The sequence below is a fragment of the Tenrec ecaudatus genome, chromosome 10 (genome assembly GCF_050624435.1).
Source record: "Tenrec ecaudatus isolate mTenEca1 chromosome 10, mTenEca1.hap1, whole genome shotgun sequence".
Classification (NCBI taxonomy): domain Eukaryota; kingdom Metazoa; phylum Chordata; class Mammalia; order Afrosoricida; family Tenrecidae; genus Tenrec; species Tenrec ecaudatus.
In genome coordinates, this window is record NC_134539.1 from 33,901,536 (window position 1) to 33,921,760 (window position 20,225).

General features: G+C 45.4%; 1 protein-coding gene across 2 annotated transcripts in view; it reads left to right on the top strand.

Annotated features, from left to right (window-relative positions):
* The first annotated feature begins 783 nt into the window (after positions 1-783).
* Positions 784-20,225, top strand: part of MELK (maternal embryonic leucine zipper kinase) — an 88,549-nt gene continuing 69,107 nt past the window's right edge. For both annotated transcript variants that reach the window (XM_075560155.1, XM_075560156.1), the window contains exons 1-4: positions 784-927; positions 8,801-8,899; positions 10,207-10,292; positions 12,203-12,319. In XM_075560155.1, coding sequence (XP_075416270.1) covers positions 8,842-8,899; positions 10,207-10,292; positions 12,203-12,319 — 261 coding nt within the window. In that variant the 5' untranslated portion in view covers positions 784-927; positions 8,801-8,841. The remainder of the gene's footprint in view (positions 928-8,800; positions 8,900-10,206; positions 10,293-12,202; positions 12,320-20,225) is intronic.

The window sequence follows — 20,225 nt, forward strand, 5'->3', positions numbered from 1 at the left end:
GGGCTCCCCCAAACACGACTGTCTGTGGAAACTCGCAGGAGTAGTGCTACCCTGTCCTCAAAGGGTCACTTACGAGTCAGCATCTACTCTACAGCAGTGGGTTACAGGGTCACTGTGGGCCGGAACTGACGGATGGCAAGGAGTTTGGGTTTCTCTGACAGATCAGTTTTAGAAAACTCAAAAACTCACTGCCATCGAGCGGATTCCGACTCATCACCACCCTACAAGGCAGGACAGAACTGCCTCTGTGGTTTCCAAGACTCCTTTAAAAAAAAAAAATCATTTTACTGGGGGCTCATACAACTCTTTTCACAATCCATCTATCCATCCATTGTGTCAAGCACATTTGTACATTTGTTGCCATCATCATTCTCAAAACATTTGCTTTCTGCTTGAGCCCTTGATATCAGCTCCTCATTTTTCACCCTCCGAGACTCACTCTTTACCGGAGTCCAAGGCCCTGTCTTTCTCCTAATTTTTGGAAAGTTAATGTCATACAGTCCAGGAGGCGAGAAGTCCTCTCGGTCAGGAGGAAAAGCTCCACGTCCGTCTCAGCGCCTGTACTCCAGCTGGACGACCCCGGTCTGCGGGGACCACCGAGCGCCCAGCCAGTCCTTTCCTACGCGCGCGCCCGGCCCCGCCCCCTGCATGCCCCGCCCCGCCCACGCCCCTCCCACCGCCGCGCGTCTCGGCCCCGCCCTCTGCACGCCCCGCCCCGCCCCCGCCTCAGCGCGCCCGGCCCCGCCCCCGCTCCGGCCCGCCCCTTCCGGCCCGGGAGGTTTGAGTCCCTTGGCGGGCGGAAGCGGCCAGAACTGACCGAACAGGAAAGGTCCCGGGAGCTCTTGGCAGCCTTGGATTCGCTGCGCACGGCAGGCGGTCACCTTCATCCGTCGGCTGGTCCCGTCCCACCCGCCCGCGGCTCCTCAGGTCAGTGTCTTCCGCCCGCTGCCAGCCTCTGCCGGCGTGGGGAAGCAGTCAGCTCCCGGCTCCCCATGCCAGCGAGTTTCACCAGCCCCGCCCCCGCCTTACCAGCCCTGCTGCCAGGTTGAGCCCCTCTCCGACCGTCGGGTCCCCTTCTGTACAGAGCTTGATGTTGCCCCCTACTTCCACACCCACTCCCATCAAGTCGGTTCTGACTCTTAGCCACCCTCTGAGACTTAAATCTTTGCAGAAGCAGGCAGCCTCATTCTGCTCCCTTGGAGGGGCTGATGAGCTCCAACCGCTGACCACCTAGCAGCTAAATGTATAAACGACCAAGCCACCCCAAAACCACACTCACTGCCATCGAGTTGATTCCTACTCATAGGAACCTTATATAGGGTTTTTGAGGCTGTAAAGTCTTTAAGGTAGCAGATGGTCTGTGGTGGCTTTGAACCACCGACCTGGGGCTAGCAATCGATCCACTGCTTACTCTAGCGCCACCAGGGCTCCCCGACAGAGCAGTAAAAGGAACCTGGTGGAAAAAGGGAGATTTTCAATGGAGGGCGCAATCTGGTCCTGAGTACCTCAGGTCAGTCAGTGTTCTGGAGCTTCATCTGGGGCGTTTCTCACTGGTACTGGGAGAAGGAGAAGGTGGGGGTGGGGTGGCACAGTGGTCAAGTGCTGGAGGTCACTGGTTCTAATAGGTAAGGATGTGGCATTCTGGGGAGTCGTTTTACACTGTCCTATAAACCAACCAAACAAAAAGACTCGCTGCCACTGACTGGATTCTGACTCATAATGAGCCTCTAGGACAGAGTTGGCTTTCTGAGGCTGTAAATCTTTATGAGAGCAGAAAGCCTCATCCTCTGTACAGAGTGAGTGTTGGATTCAGACTGCTGATTGTGGTCAGCAGCTCAACACGTCACTCGGCCAAGAGGGTTCCTTACACTGTCCTGTGGGGTGACTCAGGTGGGATTAGGGCAATGGGTTCACTTTTCTGGGTGGGGGCGAGGCCTTGGTTTGGTGCTTTAAAACAGTTTTATTGGCATATACTTCACAAACTATATAATTCAGTAGTTCAGACATATTAAGGAGAGTTTTACAGTTATCACCATCATCAAATTTATGGCATCTTCTCTGGTCCTCCTCGTTATGAGCTCCCCATTTCCCCTCAGCCCCCTTGCTATACCTCCAAGGATTCATTATCCAGTTACTGTCTGGATTTTTTACTGTTTTGATTTCTGAGGGCATGAGAGGTACTCTGTTTTGCTTATAAGCCAGTGTTCTAGGTTTTTGATCATATTTTTGGTGGTGGTTTTCCAAGGAGAGTGGGAGAAATCAGAAAAGCCTTGAAATGCACGGTTAGGGCCCTGCTTGGTCAGTAGATCTGTACTTTCTGGGCATCTAACTGGATCAAGCACCGCAGTAGCTAGACAGCCAGTCTCTTAATGCTGTTAGGGTGTTTCTGTGGCACAACGGGACAGGCTGTTAATTACATTACCAAAGCCACATGATAAGCCTTTATATATTTGGATTCTTATTTGAATTTACCCCCAGCATCAATGTCTTATGAAGCTGCTCACCAAGCAAAATGAGGTAAAGCAAAAAAAAAAAAAAAAAAAAAGACGACGTAAAGCATACCCTGACACTCCTATTGTTAGGAACATAATGCTCCCAGTCTATTACTACCTTATAATATTGAACCATAACCTCCTTCCAACATCCTCAAAGCAGCTCAAGACCCCATTTTATCTATGTCCCCGGTTATTCTGTGATGTGTTCACAGCCAGAAGGGCCTCACTTAGTTGTCTGATTGGGTTATATTTTCCCAATTTATTAATTCATTATTCCTAGTTCAGAAACTGCCTTAAACACTGACTGATCCAATACTTTAGCAGCTACAAAATTAGGTTGCTCCAGTCACAGCTTCCCTCTGGTCTGTATTTTTAAACTCTGGTGGATAAACAGGGGAGCCTTGGTGTGTAGTGGTTGCGCTTTGGGCTGCTAACTGCAAGTCCTGAAGTTCAAAACCACCAGTCACCCCAAAGGAGAAAGATGGGGCTTTCTACTCCCATGACGTTATAGTCTCAGAAACTCACGGGGGCAGTTCTACCCTGTCCTATAGGGTAGCAATGAGTTGGCATTGGTTCAATGGCCATGAGATTTGCGTGAATAAACAGACTAGTAAGGACCAGCTTTATATCCACAGAATTGAAAAACCAAGTAACATCTGGTACCAGTATATTAGTTTATAACTTGAGCATTTGTTTTCTTCTATTGTAGCAAAAACAATGTCCTTTGGATTCAGTAGCTGTCTTGTCAGTACATAGTGGTGTGCTTCCCCAAAGACACGGTGTATTTGAAGAAAGGGTAGATGGAGAAAAGAGAAGAAAGAATGAGACGGTGCTGTTGGCAATCTTCCCTTGGCACAAGTCAATCTCTGCTAGTTCACCAGGGGCCAGCACTGGAAGTTCAGAGCTGATTTGGGAGACAGCGATCCCCAGGTTGATTATGACATTCTAGACCCGTATTTAAGGAGCCTTGGTGCCGTATTGGGCTGCTAACTGCAAGGGCAGCAGTTCAAAACCATCGGCTGCTCCAAGGGAGAGACACGGGCTTTCTACTCCCATGAAGAGTTACAGTCTCGGAAACCCACAGGGGCAGTTCTACCCTGGCCTGTGAGTCAGCACCAACTTGATGACAGTGAGTTCTTTTCAGTTTGTATCCCTCATTTAGGGAAGTGAGGTCTAACACGAAGCTACCTCCTTTTTCTGAGGGCAGGATGTGATATAGTCCCGTCCTTTGTGGCACTTGCTTTTTTTCCTTTGCCCGTCTCCTGTTTTTTAAACTTTGAAAGCTCATTGTGTTACTTTTAGTCATGGTGCTGCCGCCCTTGTGGGCTGTTCTTTCCAAGGGGCCTGCTAACTTGCTTTGATGGCAGTGGCCTTTCAAGCAGCTCCATAACCCTTCACTCCCCCAGCTCCAGTCTCAGGCTCTTTCCTTTCCTTCTTCCTCATCAGGATCCCGAAGATTTCTTAGCCTCGTGCCATTTTTTTTCTGCGGGAACTGCCTGTTTTGAAAAATTCTTGAGCCTGTGATTCCTGTCTTTCTTTTGGAAGTGAGGTGCTATTTTATGTTTATACAACCCCACCACCCGCCCGACACATGCCCTTAAAAGCTTGTTGTTAAGGCATTTTCCACCTTTTGCCTTCAGGTGCCCAGTGAGACTGTGTGAGGGCTTCGACATTCTCCAGCCTGTTTTCTTGGGGTACTCCCAGGTGTGTATAGAGAAGGCTCCCCCTCATCTTCATTCAGGGTGCTTGCAGTGCCGCTTCTACCTGAGGCCCTGCGGAAACAGCTATCCCTCAGCCTCGGCTCTCCCCCTGACAGAGGACAGTAGGACAGGGGCACAGCCAACACACAAAACTCCTGTTGAGGCAGGACTAAAGACTCGGGTGCTTTAATAGCATCCTGAGCATTTCAGGTCCCTGAAGTAGGAATCGGGGCTGGCTCAGCACCAGATGTTCCTGTGTTTCCTCTTCTCCTGGGATGAAGGAGAGGTAAGATTGTATGGAGAGGTCTTTACCCCTGGAGAAAAGTTCCATGTCTTTTCATTCCATCTTCCATGAACTTTGGGAAGTCCCCTTATAAATAAGGCTTAAGTAACCTCTGCCACTTGCGTGGAAGCAGAAATGTTTCGCGGACTCCCCGTTTGTCCTCAGCACTGGCACCTAGGTACTGCTTCCAGCGCTTGCTGCCGCTCCTCCCACCCGGTTCCGGCCTGTTCCGCTAGATTAAACATTCCGTTTGCTTCTTGAGTTGCCCATTTTCTCCTTGGAAAGGACTCATACTGTCGCCTGGACCAGCATGTCTTTCACACGTTATCCTTATCTTTCCTGCTAGTGCGCCTTTGACTTTGAGACAAAAACTTTGTTTCTCTTCTTAACAGGTTCTAATTTTTCCCTCCTTCATTTTTGAGATATTCCTCCTAAAACTTCTGCCCCAAACTTATTTTTCGCCAGCCCAGGGTTTAAGGCTTTTTAACTTGCTGATAAGAATTTACCTTGTGTCTCCAAGTGAAATTATTCGTGGACCAGCAAGTGGAAGGGAAGAACACGCTCCGCATTCTTCAGAGATCGTGCAGGTTTGGTCCCAAGCCCCCACCATCAAGGGAACGTCAACACCAGCCGGGTCACATGACTTGTTTTGTTTGCCAGTACATAAGCTATGTACTGGAATGTAGTGTAATGTGTAAGCTATGTTCACATTACATTTTACTTTTCTGTGTAATAGCATAAGAAACGGTTTGAAGCTAAGACTGGAAGAAGAAAATTAAGCCTGGAGTTGCAGGATCAAAGGATTCTGTGGGTCACATATCGAGTGATACAGGAAGCATGAAAAGAGGATGGAAGGGAGCCGCAGAGGCGGTGTATCACAAAGACTTTGTTGATGTTCATCGGTCTCAGGAGGGAGCGGATGGTCAGGAACTTGTGGTATTGCAGGTACCAGGCCAAGCTGCACTGACGGCACTGGCAGAAAGCAATGCTCCAGGAACAGTCCAGGCGCACCTAGGAGACCTTGGGAGCTCGGCTCCAGATCACCACAGTCAGAATGTCACCACAGCTGAGTCACAGGACTTGTTTTAGCTATCCTTTCCTTTCTTTTTAAAGTCATCATCTTATTGGGGGTTCCTTACACATCTTATAACCATCCATCATTCAGTTGTATTAAGCACACTTGTACATCTGTTGCCATCAACCTTTCCAAAACATTTTCTTTCCACCTGAGCCCTTGGTATCGGCTCCTCATTTCCCCCTCCCTCCTCCTGACTGGCTTTTGTTTTCCCATACATACTCGTGTTCCGGAGCTGTGTTGACGTTACGTTGAACTGCATTGCGTCAAAGCATTATGAAAGGGTTTGAGAGGTTGCGGCAATTTTACCAAGATGTAAAAACACCCAGTGAGCACAGGCCATGGGAAACATGATGCCAATCGACTTGTTGCTTATGGGGCTTTTACAAACCTTCCGTTTGTAAATACACGACACTCGCCAAGCACCATAAAACCAGGTACACGGGCATCAGTCGAGATGTTTGAACAAGCAGTGCAGAGTTCAGTGTTCGTGCCAAGACATTTGGACGGACTGGTTAACTGACTGGAAGAGATCCATATTTGTGCCCACTCCAAGGATAAGTGCCCATTCCACAGGAAGCGGACAGTATTGAATCTTGTCATTAATAGCACATGCAAGTAGAATTTAGTTGAAGATAATCTAAAAACTGTTGCAGTGAACCTTGACAGAACTGCCAGAAATTCAAGCCAGGGTCAGAAGAGGATGTGGAATGAGGGATTTTATTGCCGACGTCAGCAGATCTTGGCAGAAAGCAGAGAATCCCAAAAGATGCTTTTATTGGCTGCGGAAGTGTATGACCATGGACTCTAACAATGTGGGTACTATTGCCAAGAATGGCAATTCAAGGACCCTTAATTGTGCTCAAAGCAGAACCTGTGCGCCATAGGTCTCTGAACTTACTGGGCCCACTGCTCCCTTTTCGGGAAAAGAATTACTCAGCTCTGGCAATTAAAAAATGTTTGTACTATAGCCCGTAATCCAGGATAGAGTATATATTCAATCTTCAATTGAGTCGATGCCAACTCATTGCGATCCTATAGGACAGGGTAGAATTGCCCCTGTGAGTTTCTGAGACTATAACTCTTTATGGGGCTAAAAAAAACCCCCATCTTTCTCCCTCAGAACAGCTGGCTGGTGGTTTTGAACTATCAGCCTTGTAGTTTGCAGCCCAACTTGTAACCACTACACCACCAGGGCTCCTGGCTAAAGTATAGGCATCTGCTTTTGCAGTCTCCCTTTTGCAGTTCCATTGCCCCCGTGGGGCAGTATTGGCCACGATTGGGAAACACTGCACAGACTAAGAAACACTGCATGGCTTAAAGGAGGGAAAATGTGTGTTAGGGTTGCATCCTTTTGTCTGTATGCTGAGCATATGACCCTGGAACAGTGGTTCTCAACCTTCCTAAGGCCGTGACCCTTTAATACAGCTCCTCATGTTGTGGTGACCCACCAACCATAAAATTATTTTTGTTACTATTCACTGTAATTTTGCTATTGTTATGAATCAGGTGACCCCTGTGAAAGGGTTGCTCGACCCCCCCCCCCAAGGGGTGGCGACCCACAGGTTGAGAACCGCTGCCCTAGAAGCTAGTCTGTGAAGAAGAATGTGGCATCAGGGTTGGAGGAAGGCTCACAACCTTTGATTTGCAGATAACACAATCTTGAAACCCTTTCTGATAAAGATCAAAGACTAGCTGTTAAAATGGATTATACCTCAACATAAAGAGAACAGAGCCTCACAACTGGACCACCTAGACAACATTACAACGACTGGAGGAAAGATTGAAGCTTCCAAGGATTTAGTTCTACTTGGGTCCACTTTCAACACCCATGAAAACAGTAGTCAAGAGATTTAAGTGATGCGTTGTATTGGGCAAACTGCTTCCAAAGACCTCTTTAAGGTGTTAAAAAGCAAAGAGGTCACTTTGAGGTCTAAGGTGCCCCTGACCCAAGCCATGGTATTGCCAGTCACCATATCTGCATGTTTTGGGCGCAATCGATGCCTTTGATGGTATTGAAGTATATTGAACATATAATGAACTTCCAGAAGAATGAGCAAACGTATCTCAGGAGAAGTACAACCAGGCTGTTAGAAGGGAGGACGGTGAGACTGACATGCCATTAGGGTAGTCCCTGAGCAGGACAAGATGCTTGAAGAAGTCGGGGCCCAGTGAAAAGGAGGACGCCCTGCAACGAGATGTATGACACAGTGGCCCAAACCAGGGCCTCAAACAAAGGAAAAATTGTGTAGCTGGTATAGGATCAGGCAGTGTTTTATTAATTCAATTTTCCAAGAACTTTGGAAGCCCCCTCGCATGATCATTTTCAGAAGATTCTTTATTGACACATCGACTTCCCTGAAAGTGTCTTTTACTAGTAGTAGTTGCTTCTACCTTCTTGACTTCCATGAAACTATATTCTAATTCTTCCTTTAAAAAAATCATTTTACAACTCTTACCACAATCCATACATACATTCATTGTGTGTCAAGCACATTTGTACATTTGTTGCCCTCATCATTCTCAAAACATTTGCTTTCTACTTGAGCCCTTGGTATCAGTTGCTCATTTTTCCTTTCCCTCCCCACTACCAACTTCCTCATGAACCCTTGATAATTTATAAATTATTATTATTTTGTCATATCTTACACTGTCCGACATCTCCCTTCACCCACTTTTCTGTTGTCCGTCCACCAGGGAGGAGGTTATATGTAGATCCTTGTAATTGGTTACCCCTCTCTACCCCACCTTCCCTCCACCCTCTCGGTATCGTCACTCTCACCACTGGCCCTGAAGGAATCATCTGCCCTGGATTCCCTGTGTTTTCAGTTCCTATCTACCAATGTACATGTTCTGGTGTAGCTGGATTTGTAAGGTAGAATTGGGATCATGATAGTGGGGCGGGGATGGGGGAAGGGAGGAGGAAGCATTTAAGAACTAGAGGAAAGATAACACAGGTTTAAAAAAAATATTTTATTAGGGGCTCATATAACAATAACACAGGTTTTAAAGTTTGATCTCATATTGAAACTCTAGAATTGATTTTTTTTTTTTTAGAATTGATTTTTATGTATGGTATGACATGGGACTATAAGCGCCCCTTCAACCCCCAATATGGCTAATCATTTATTCTGGTTATCATTTACATGCCTAGGATTTATTTATATTGATATTCACAGTTATAAAAATGGAGGAGATAATCTAGCAACACTTTCTTGTTTAATCAGGTAATATTTCTGTTTTACAGGGTTTTCTTCTTCTTCTTCTGAATAAACTTCCAGGAGGACTATGAAGGATTATGATGAACTTCTCAAATACTATGAATTATATGAAACTATCGGGACAGGTAAAATATGTTTTCTTTCCCTTTGGAGGTGATCCCTGTATAACAAAATCAGAGATATACTGTCCTGGTTAAACAAAACAAAACAACTCTTGGAATTGATGTTTGACTAGACAAAGTTAAGAGCAGTCGTTTGAGAGTATACTACTGGGGTAGTTGTCTGGACAGTCACCAGCCTCACTGTCTAGCCTGTGTGGTTTTAAAATTCTTTTACCTACTTCAGTAAGAAACAGTGAGCCAGTGAGAGGAATAGTGGGAGAAGTTGGGGCGCTTCAAGGACTCTGGCCCCACTCGAGGTCAAGTAGGAAGTCTCTGGAGGGTTTTGAGCCAAGGGGTGATTCCATCTGGCTTCACAAGACCATTCTGGTTTTATGGCTGTGAAGAGACGGGTGAGGAGAGGAAGCGTCAGTGGATCTGGAAATGATGGTAACTGGGGATAGGGGAGAGCTTGGGAGGTAGTGAATGGAATGGAATTCTAGACCCGCCCCTCCCCCACTTTAAAAATTTTACTTATTGAGTATAACATGCAGTAAAATACAAAATGTGCACTAATCTTGATGGAGGCTTGCATGCTGACCATTCAGATCTAGAGCTTTCTAGAAGCCCCCCTTGTGGTCCTTACCAGCCTGTACGTAAATGCTCCTCCACTTAAAGGTTGGTCCTTTGAAGCCAGGGCCAGCAGATGTGTTGGTGGCTTGCATGTAGAGTGTGTCTGTAGAAGGGCGAAGGTTGGCTCTGGGAATTTTGACTCATTCCTTTGGGAAAATGGAGTTGTTGTTACTGAGAAGGGGAGGGCCGTGGGAGGAGGTCCTGCCAGGAGCTTCTTTTTGGGGTTGTCTTAAACTGGAAATTTCTTTTAGATACCCGCCTGGACACATGTATCTAGTTGTTATAATTTTGAAACATTAATTGCTTATTTTCACGGGATGAAGATGGAATGTGTTCTGTTGTTTGTCTTCTGTCTCAATCATTTTACAGTGTGTTCTAGCAGTGTTAATTATAAAGCAAACTTGCATTGTTAATTGTTAAAGCAAATTTCTGAAGAGTGAGCCCCGTATTACAAAATCAGATATACTGTCATGGTTAAACAAACCAAAACTCTTGGAATCGATGTTTGACTAGAAAAAGTTAAGGTCATAGCCAATGTTTTGGAAGTAACAGGAAGCATGAACCACAAAAGTCCAGGAAAATGGTGGATCAGTTAGCCTTCTAAATGTGTATTAAAATGTATTTGCACCTGCATCTTCAGATTGGTCTGGTGATGGCATTGTTAGTCTGTGTCTCTTCACCATACATTTCCCTGTACTCAGGTGGCTTTGCGAAGGTCAAACTTGCCTGCCACATCCTCACTGGAGAAATGGTAGCTGTAAAAATCATGGATAAACGTGCGCTCGGGGTAAGTTTGGATTTCTTTTTGCCAAACTATTCTATTTCCTGGTCCCTTTTGTGAGTTGAAAGGTCCCTGGGTGATGCGAATGGACAGAATCGACCCAGTGATGCCGCTGGTGGCTTGCTGCTGTGAGATCGACCCCAGCTGTTGAAAACCGTGTGGGTGCACTTCCATTCTTAACTGGGGGCCCGCGGGTCAGAGCTGGCATGACGGCTTTGGGCTTGATTTTGTGACTTAAAGCCCCAAACGTGCTCCAATGTGCTCGTGGCTGCTCCAAGAATACTACTTCTGTGCTCCTCACTCCCAGTGACCTCACACTGAAGCCTGTAGTTTAAAAAGTTATTTTAAGGGCAAGGGGTTCCTATAGCCCTCCAATCCAAAAGCAGGACAACGGCATTATAGGAGTCTGTTTTTTTTTTTTTCTGAAGTTTTTTTTAGGTGTTGGTGGGTATTCGTCTTGCCCTTCTTTATCATCTTCTGATATTTTTACAAATTGCTGGTCTGTTTTACAGTATAGATAAATACTATAATTTAATGTCCTAGATTCTTATTACAACTGCTTGTAGAAATCCTCTGATGCTCTTCCTGCTCTGTGCATCTCTTGTGAGCGATTCTCGGAGCCTCCTCTCTACATGAAGGAGTCCGTGTCTGAGCAGTTCATTTCCTCCTAAGGCGCCCATTCGCTGTCAATGGTCTTGCCTATGATGAAAATAAAATCATTTAAAAAATATTCTTTAGTAGTCTTTTTGGGCCTTTCTAGTGTTTGAACTCACCTTGAGTTGACTTTTGTTTGATTTTACTGACCCTCATCGACTTTGGTTTCCAGGCGTTGTCTTACTCCTTTAGCGGAGAATTCACTAGTGGGTGTTAGTGGTGGTAGGTGCCTTTCCTCCAGATAAATTCCAGAAATATTAAAAAAAAATTTCTTCTGACCCCAAATCACTGTGTTAACATCTTATTTTTCTTCAGGATTGAGTTAGCCTTAAAGAATGAAACACATACAATGTATTGAAATAACAGAAATAGTTTGGAAATGTCGGCAAGTATAAAACATGAAAAGTAGCCAGTTTATTGAAAATGCTGTTTTAAGTTAGTTACATTGGGCCTTTTATGATCTTGACCCGTGTGTGGGTTTCTGGCACGAGATAGGTTTCGATATCGAGTCGTCCTTGTTTTGGATGTCAGTGCTGACACTGGTCACAGGGACCCCATGTGACAGCAGAATCCCCCCTAGAATTTCCCGGGTTCTCTGTAGATTATCAGGCCTTTCTCTTGGGGAGCAGCCGGCGGGTGCTGACCACTGACCTTGTGGTTACCGCTGAGCACCGAGCCTTAGTGCTAGCAGAGCGCCTCTCAGTGCTGAGAAACACGCAAACACATCAGAGGAGATGTAAGGAGCTCGGCTGTAGCAATTCCACTCAATCTTTTGGATTTCTTCCAAATGAAATGCCAAAGAATTTCATGGGGACCTATTAGAAATTACCTTTAATAATCTTTTCTTAACTCATAAAACATTATCGAGCGTGAATTTCTACAGCCCGGGCCCCACAAAGCTTAGTGTGCGTGTTAAAGGCCGTTGTTGGGGCTCAGAGGGGAGCCTGGTCCGCGTACTGAGAAGAATCTATGTCTCCGTATTTTCCTGGTTTGGGGATGACCTAGTGCGGCGTGAGAGTGTTCTCACTTTTTGGACTTTTCCTTTTGATCCATGTAGAACCTAACCTCTCATTTTTAGCACCTCAAGACATTTCTTCAGGAGGTAGTGCCAGTCTTGTTAGGAGATTCTTCTGTATGGCTGAACAATTTTGTTTTGGGGTTTGTGGTGGCTTTTTGATACTGTGATTACAGTAGAGGGTGCTGATGCTTGGGATGCGTCTTGAATCGGTGGCGTGCTCACTTGGCCTAATGTCTTGTCACAGAGTGACTTGCCCAGGGTCAAAACGGAGATCGATGCCTTGAAGAACCTGAGACATCAGCACATATGCCAACTTTACCACGTGCTAGAGACAGCCAACAAAATATTCATGGTTCTTGAGGTAAGTCGTTTGTTCCAGAGATCGGCAAGCATCTGGTCGCTTGAGGAGAGTGCATGTTGCCTGCAAGATTGGAGTAAGTGTTTGAGTGGTTTACCTGCTTGAGTTTTGTGTGTAACACTTTCCAGCAAGGTAGACATTGGAGGCAGCTTCGAGAAGCTTTTTGAAAAATTCCAGTACCTTTTAATTCTATCTTTGCATGAACTTTCTGACGTCCCCTTGAGGGTAATAAGTTAGAGAGTCATTGTAAGCGTGCACTTTCTACTACACCCTGGGGAAGGTGGGATAGTTCAGTGAATTTGTTAGTAGGGGAAGGATCCATTCCCCCTTTTTAAAGGTAGCCCCCAGTGCACGTCATGTGAAGCAAAAGCTCGCGAGCGTTCCCCGGCCCTTGCTGGCATGAAAGGTTGTCTTTAGAATCCTGTAATCGGTCCCTCACTTCATTTTCCTTAGCCTCGACCAAATGGTTTGTAATGGCCCATGACTTTCACAGATGGGCACTGTTTTAGGTTTTAGATTTACAGTGGTTTTCTCTTTATGCTGCAGACCGATGGAATACTTCATGCGCTAATGTTAAAACCTTTTATTTTTATCTGGTCCCTCTCGCCATATTAAATGCTTAAAACTGGAAAGAAAAATCATCCTAAACCCAGGGCAACATTGAAAAGGTCCAATAGGGTAGATGTTAGAGAGTGCAGTTCTTCCCTCCCCGTGTCCGCGACACCTAGCTCCCTTCCCTTGAGTCAGTCATTGCTGCCACTTGTCTCTCCTACAGAGAGCCCATGTTAGTAGAAATACATGGGTGTGTCTTGCTGATTCCTGTCACAGGGTCACACACCTTAATATTATTCTGTACCTGTTCCGCCGGCCCCTGACCCCAACCTCACAATTTGGCTTGTCTGACATCTATGTCATCCCTGGAGATTTTAGATAGGTTTTGTGTGTTTTTTTTTTTTTTTTCATTTGAAAGTGCACAGCAGGCAGTTTTCTTTATGTGAATCCTATGGGATCACATTTTAAAAATTGACAATTGAGATACTTTACACGTATTAAAACACACACATTGGGAATACAGTTTGACAAATGTCTACATCCAGGTACTCCCGCCCCAGTGATGGCATTAGGACTTTTTGTCAGCCAGGAAGTCTTCTCCCGTCCCTTTGAAGAGAATGTTTGTAACCTCACCTACTCACTGCCCTTCCTAGTAACGCTGATCTGATTTCTGTGCCCCTCGGTGAGTTTGACCTGCTCTAGGGCTTGATATCAGGAGCTCTGGTAGCATCGTAGGAGCTCGGGCAACGTAGTGGTTACGTGTTGGGCTGCGATCTGCACGGTTGGAAGTTCAAAATTACCAGGTGCTCCGAGGGAGAAAGATGAGCCTTCCTACCCCAATCAATTGTTGTTGCAGTCTCAGAAACTCAAAGGGGCAAGTGTACCCTGCCCCAGCAGGCTGCTGGGAGTGAGCATTGATTTGATGACAGGGAGTTTGTTTGTTGGGTCGCGTGGTGGGTTACCCATTGGGCTGCTGCCCACAAGGTCGGCAGTTTGAACAGCTGAAACCACCGTTGCTCCGAGGGAGAAAGGTGAACAGTCTTGGAAACCCACAGGGACTGTTCTGCTCCGTCTGCAGGGTCGCTGTGGTCACAACCGACTTGATGGCACTGAGTTTGGAGTTATTTGTAAAGCGGAGCATCTGGTTGCTGCTTGTTGGTGTCTAGTCTCTGTTGCCTGGCATAATGCCTTTTCTACCCTCTACCCTTTTTTTTTTTAAATTAAAAAAAAATCCCCCCACCCAAACTTTCTATTGTGAACCTGTTATGATGCGTTTGTAGTTCATCCGTATCAATATGCAAACTCTATATGTTGCTTTATTTTTGCTTAATGCTGGAAATGTGTAAAGAGCACCCCTTACCGCTTTAAAGACTGCATCGTATTCCACTTTCTAGCTGTGCTATAATTTATATCGTTCACGCACTGAGCTGCTTCCAGTCTTTTGCCGTTAAAAGCAATGCGACTGCAGGGACTGACCTAGAGCATGCAGTGTTTCCCATGAGCAAGGACCTCTCTAGGAATCATTCTTGACTGTGGAAAGACTTGCTGCACTCTATCGTTTTAACATAAAATGAAATGCCACCTGCAGATGGAAACCACCGTCTTTTTATTGTTTTGGTTTTTTGCATTTCCAAAGATGAGGTTTATTTTTGATACTTGGAATTAGTTTGCCAATAGCCATTCTAAACCCATTTATTTATTTATTTATAAATCTAATGTGGAACTTTTATTATTATTTTTTTAATCGTTTCGTTAGGGGTTCATATAACTTATCCTAATCCATGCATGCGTCAATTATGTTAAGCACATTTATACATTTGTTGCCCTCATCATTCTCAAAACATTTGCTCTCTACTTAAGCCCCTGGCATCAGGTTCTCGTTTTTCCCCTCCCTCCCCCCTCCCCTGTCCCTCATGAACCCTTGATAATTTATAAATTATTATTTTCTCATATCTTGCCCTGTCCGATGTCTCCCTTCACCCACTTTTCTGTTGTTCATCCCCCAGGGAGGAGCTCCCATGTAGATCCTTGTAATCGATTCCCCCTTTCCAACCCACCCTCCCTTCACTCTCCCAGTATTGCCACTCACACCACTGGTCCTAAACGGATCATCCATCCTGGATTCCCTGTGTTTCCTATTCCCATCTGTACCAGTGTACATCCTCTGGTGTAGCCAGACTCGCAAGGTAGAAATGGGATCATGATAGTGGGGGTGGGAGTCGGGGAACATTTAGGGACTAGAGGAAAGTTGTATGTTTCATCGTTGCTACATTTCACTCTGACTGGCTTATCTCTTCCCCGAGACCCTTATGTAAGGGGATGTCCAGTGGCCTACAAATGGGCTTTGGGTCTCCACTCTGCACTCCCCCCCCCCCATTCACTATGATAAGATTTTTTTGTTCTGATGATGCCTTATACTTGATCCCTTCAATACCTCGTGATCTCACAGGCTGGTGTGCTTCTTCCATGTGGGCTTTGTTGCTTCTGAGCTAGATGGCCACTTGTTTACCTTCAAGCCTTTAAGACCCCTGACACTGTATCTTTTTTTTAAAATTATTTTTTTATTAAATCTTTTTATTGGGGCCCATACAACTCTTACCACAATCCATACAGACATCAATTGAGTAAAGCACCCTTATACATTTGTTGCCCTTGTCATTCTCAAAATTCACCTTCCACTTGGGTTCCTGGAATCAGCTCGGTTTCCTTTTTTCCCTTCCCCTCCCTCCCCACTCCCCGCTCCCCCCTTCCCCCTTCCCCCTGCAACCTTAATAGTTTATAAATAATTATTTTATCTTATCTTACACTGCCCGGTGTCTCCCCTCACCCACCTTCCCATTGCCCATCTCCGAGAGGAGGTTACACATAGATCCCCAAGATTGGTTCTCCCTTTCTACACCCCCTTCCCTCCCGGTGTCGCTACTCCCACCTCTGGTCCTGAGGGGTTCATCCGTCCTAGATTCCCTGTGTTTCCAGATCCCTACTGCACCGCTATACGTCCTCTGGTCTAACCAGGTCCGCAAGGTAGAATTGGGGTCATGATAATTGGGAGGGAAGGAAGCGTTCAAGAACTAGAGGAAGGTTTTGAGTTTCATTGTTGCTACACTGAACCCTGAGTGACTCATCTCCTCCCCACTACTCCTCTGCAAGGGATGTCCAGCTGTCTACAGATGGGCATTGGGTGAAACTATATCTTTTGATAGCCAGGCACCATCAACTTTCTTCGCCACGTTTACTTATGCACTCATTTGTCTTCAGCGATCTTAGCAGGGAGGTGAGCACACAATATGTTTTTTTGTCCTTTGATGCCTGATAACTGATCCCTTTGGCACCCTGTAATCACACAGGCTGATGTGCTTCTTCCATGTGGGATTTGTTACTTCCCAGCTAGATGGCCGTTTGTTTACCTTCAAGCCTTTAAGACCCCAGACGCTCTATCTTTTGATAGCCAGGCACCATCAGCTTTCTTCATCACATTTGCTTATTCACCCATTTTGTCTTCAGCGGTTGTGTTGGGAAGGTGAGCATCATAGAATGACAATTTAATTGAAGAAAGTATTCTTGCATTGAGGGAGTACTTGAGTGGAGGCCTAATGTCTTTCTGCTACCTTAATACTAAACCTATAGATATATGCACATAGATCTAGTTCCACATTCTCATATATAAATATAGTTGCATATGTACATGTCTTTATTTAGATCTCTATAAATGTCCTTTGCCTCCCAGCTCTTTCCTCTATTTCCTTTGACTTTCCTCCAGTCCCACTATCATGCTCAGTTCCCACCTGGGTTTCAGCAATTCTTCTTGGTTACATTACCCTTGATCATGCCCTACCAGGCCTCCCACACGCTCCTCACCACCAATTTGGATCACTTGTTGTTTCCTTGTCCCTGGGTTTGTTATACCACTACCTTTCCCCCACCTCCCCTTCTCCCATGTCCCCCCGGAACTGTCGGTTCCGTTGTTTTCTCCTCTGAATGTTCATCCAGCCTATCTTATTTAGAGAGACCTGTGGAGATAATAACATGCACAAAAACAAGACAGCAAAACCAAGCAACGATATATAACAAAACAACAACAACAACAAATCAATGACAAAACCAAACCAAACAAAACACAACATGAAAGAAAAGCTTGTGGTTAGTTCAAGGACTGTTTGTTGGCCTTTAGGAATGTTTTCCAGTCCAGTGTTTTGGGGCACCATGCCCTGGCCCCCAAGTCCACCTTCACATTCCCTGGGAACCTCACCGCTCCATTTCCTTGCTGTTCTGTTGCACCCCTTAGTTTTTTTTAAAAACATTTTATTAGGGGCTCATACAACTCTTATCACAATCCATACATATACATACATCAATTGTATACAGCACATCCGTACAGTCTTTGCCCTAATCATTTTTTTCTCTTTTCTTCTTTTACATTTTATTAGGGACTCATACAACTCTTACCACAATCCATACATATACATACATCAATTGTATAAAGCACATCCATACATTCCCTGCCCCAATCATTCTCAAGGCATTTGCTCTCCACTTAAGCCCCTTGCATCAGGTCCTCTTTTTTTCCCCCCTCCCTCCCCATTCCCCCTCCCTCATGTGCCCTTGGTAATTTATACATCGTTATTTTGTCATATCTTGCCCTATCCGGAGTCTCCCTTCCCCCCTTCTCTGCTGTCCCTCTCCCAGGGAAGAGGTCACATGTGGATCCTTGTAATCAGTTCCCCCTTTCCAACCCACTCACCCTCCACTCTCCCAGCATCGTCCCTCACACCCTTGGTCCTGAAGGTATCATCCACCCTGGATTCCCTGTACCTCCAGCCCTCATATGTACCAGTGTACAGCCTCTGTCCTATCCAGCCCTGCAAGGTAGAATTCGGATCATGGTAGTTGGGGGGAGGAAGCATCCAGGATCTGGGGGAAAGCTGTGTTCTTCATCGATACTACCTCACACCCTAATTAACCCATCTCCTCTCCTAAACCCCTCTATGAGGGGATCTCCATTGGCCGACACTTGGGCCTTGGGTCTCCACTCTGCACTTCCCCCTTCATTTAATATGATATATACATATATACATATACTTATATACATATACACATGTATACACATACATACACACACTTATATCTTTTTTTTTTTGCATGATGCCTTATATCTGGTCCCTTGGGCACCTCGTGATCGCACTGGCCGGTGTGCTTCTTCCATGTGGGCTTATTTGCTTCTGAGCTAGATGGCCGCTTGTTCACCTTCAAGCCTTTAAGACCCCAGACACTATCTCTTTTGATAGCCAGGCACCATCAGCTTTCTTCACCACATTTGCTTATGCACCCATTTGTCTTCAGCGATCCTATCATGGAGGTGTGCAGTCAATGATATGATGTTTTGTTGTTTGATGCCTGGTAACTGATCCCTTTGGGACCACTCGATCACACAGGCTGGTGTGTTCTTCCATGTGGACTTTGTTGCTTCTGAGCTAGATGGCCGCTTGTTTATCTTCAAGCCTTTAAGACCCCAGTCCGGAACTGTCGGTCCCGTTGTTTTTCCTCCAGATAGTTCATCTAGCCTGTCCTATTCAGACAGACCTGTGGAGTCACTAACATGCACGAAAACAAGACAGAGGAAAACAAAGCAACAGTATACAACCAGACAACAAAAACAAACCACTGACAAAGAACAGAACAAAACAGTTCATAAGAGAAAAGCTTGTAGTTAGTTCAGGGAGCACCCCTTAGTATTTTGCCTCCGTGTGGCAGGATCAGATTGGTGCGATTCTCACATGGTGTCTCCAGTGTGGGGCTATGGGTCAGTCAGGGACGTCATGTCTCATAGTGGGGCCGACCATGTGGTCCTCTCTCTGGACTGGCTGCTCTAATTGGGGTCATCGTCCTCACGGCCTAGTGCGCCAGGATGTGTTCCACTCTCTCCTCCTCCCCCTTCATCTGCTCCCATGTGCTCCGATCAGATATGTCCCTCTCCTGGAGTTGCAGATTCAATGCCGTCCTTTAAAATAAATTCTTCTGTGGGAGGGGCAGGTGTCCACTTAGTAGTTGGGATTGGGGACCGGCCCCCCAGACCTCTCCACTGGTTCCCTACTCCATGCTGGAATGTTGCATTCATATCTTGGAGCACTGGGTTGAAGTCTGGTTCCTCTTTCCCTGTGGAGATATAAACAATACCCTCCCCTTGGGTGGGTTAGTGCCCTATCCCCCACTACCCATTTCTTTTTTATTATTTTTTCCCCTTTCCCTACCTCCTTTTTAGTTGTCTACTATGTATATCCTTGTATTTGGTCTGGTCCTTGCCATATTACTTGGTCTTCACTCACGGAATGTTTGTATACAGTAGCTTTTTCCCTATGCCCCTTTTGTATTTTTATTTAAAAGCTTACCTCAACAGGCTCATGTTGTACTTTTCCTTTTGTGCCTGACTTACTTCACTTGGCGTGATTTCCTCCAGTTCTTCCCATGCAGTAATGTGCTTCATACGTTCTTCACTGCTTTCTAGCGATGCCTAGTATTCCATTGTATGTATATACCACAGTTTTTTAATCCAACCATCAGTTGATGGAAATGTGGGTTGCTTCCAACTCCTTGCAATTGTGAATTGTGCCGCAATGAACATTGGAGCACAGATGTCTGGCCTTGGTTTGTTTCTTGTCTCTTCTGGGTATATGCCCAGTAGGGGGATTGCTGGGTCATATGGTAACTCTATTTCCATCTGTTTTAGGTATCGCCAGATTGATTTCCATAGTGACTGTACATACTTACAGGCCCACCAGCAGTGGTCATGAGAGTTCCTGTGTCCCCTCAGCCCCTCCAACACTTGTTGCTTTCTGATTTTTTGAATTGGGCTACCTTTGAGGGTATTGGGTGGTACCTCTTTGTTGTTTTAATTTGCATTTCTCTTTTGGCTAAAGATCGGGAACATTTTCCCATATGTTTGTTGGCCATTCGGATTTCTGCCTCTGTGAAACTTCTGTTCAGGTCCTTTGCCCACCTCCTTAGAGGGCAGTTGGTTTTTTTTTTTCTTTTTGGAAGCTAGCAGAGTATTGTAGATTTTAGTAATAAGGCTTTTGTCTGCCGTGTCATTGCTAAAGATGTTTTCCCAGTCCGTGGACACTCTTATTACTCTCTTGGTGAGTTCTTTCGATGTACACAGGTGTTTTATCTTCAGTATATCCCATTTGTCAAGGAAACCACTGTTTTATAGGATGGAGAAACTAATTGCTGCTGTTTAAAAAAATTTTTTTTAAATTTCAGGTGACTACACTAAAATTTAAATGCACTACGATTAAAATGGTTTTTTTTAAAAAAAACCACTAAAATGGGCTTTAGTGCTTTGCTATAAAATTATAAAACC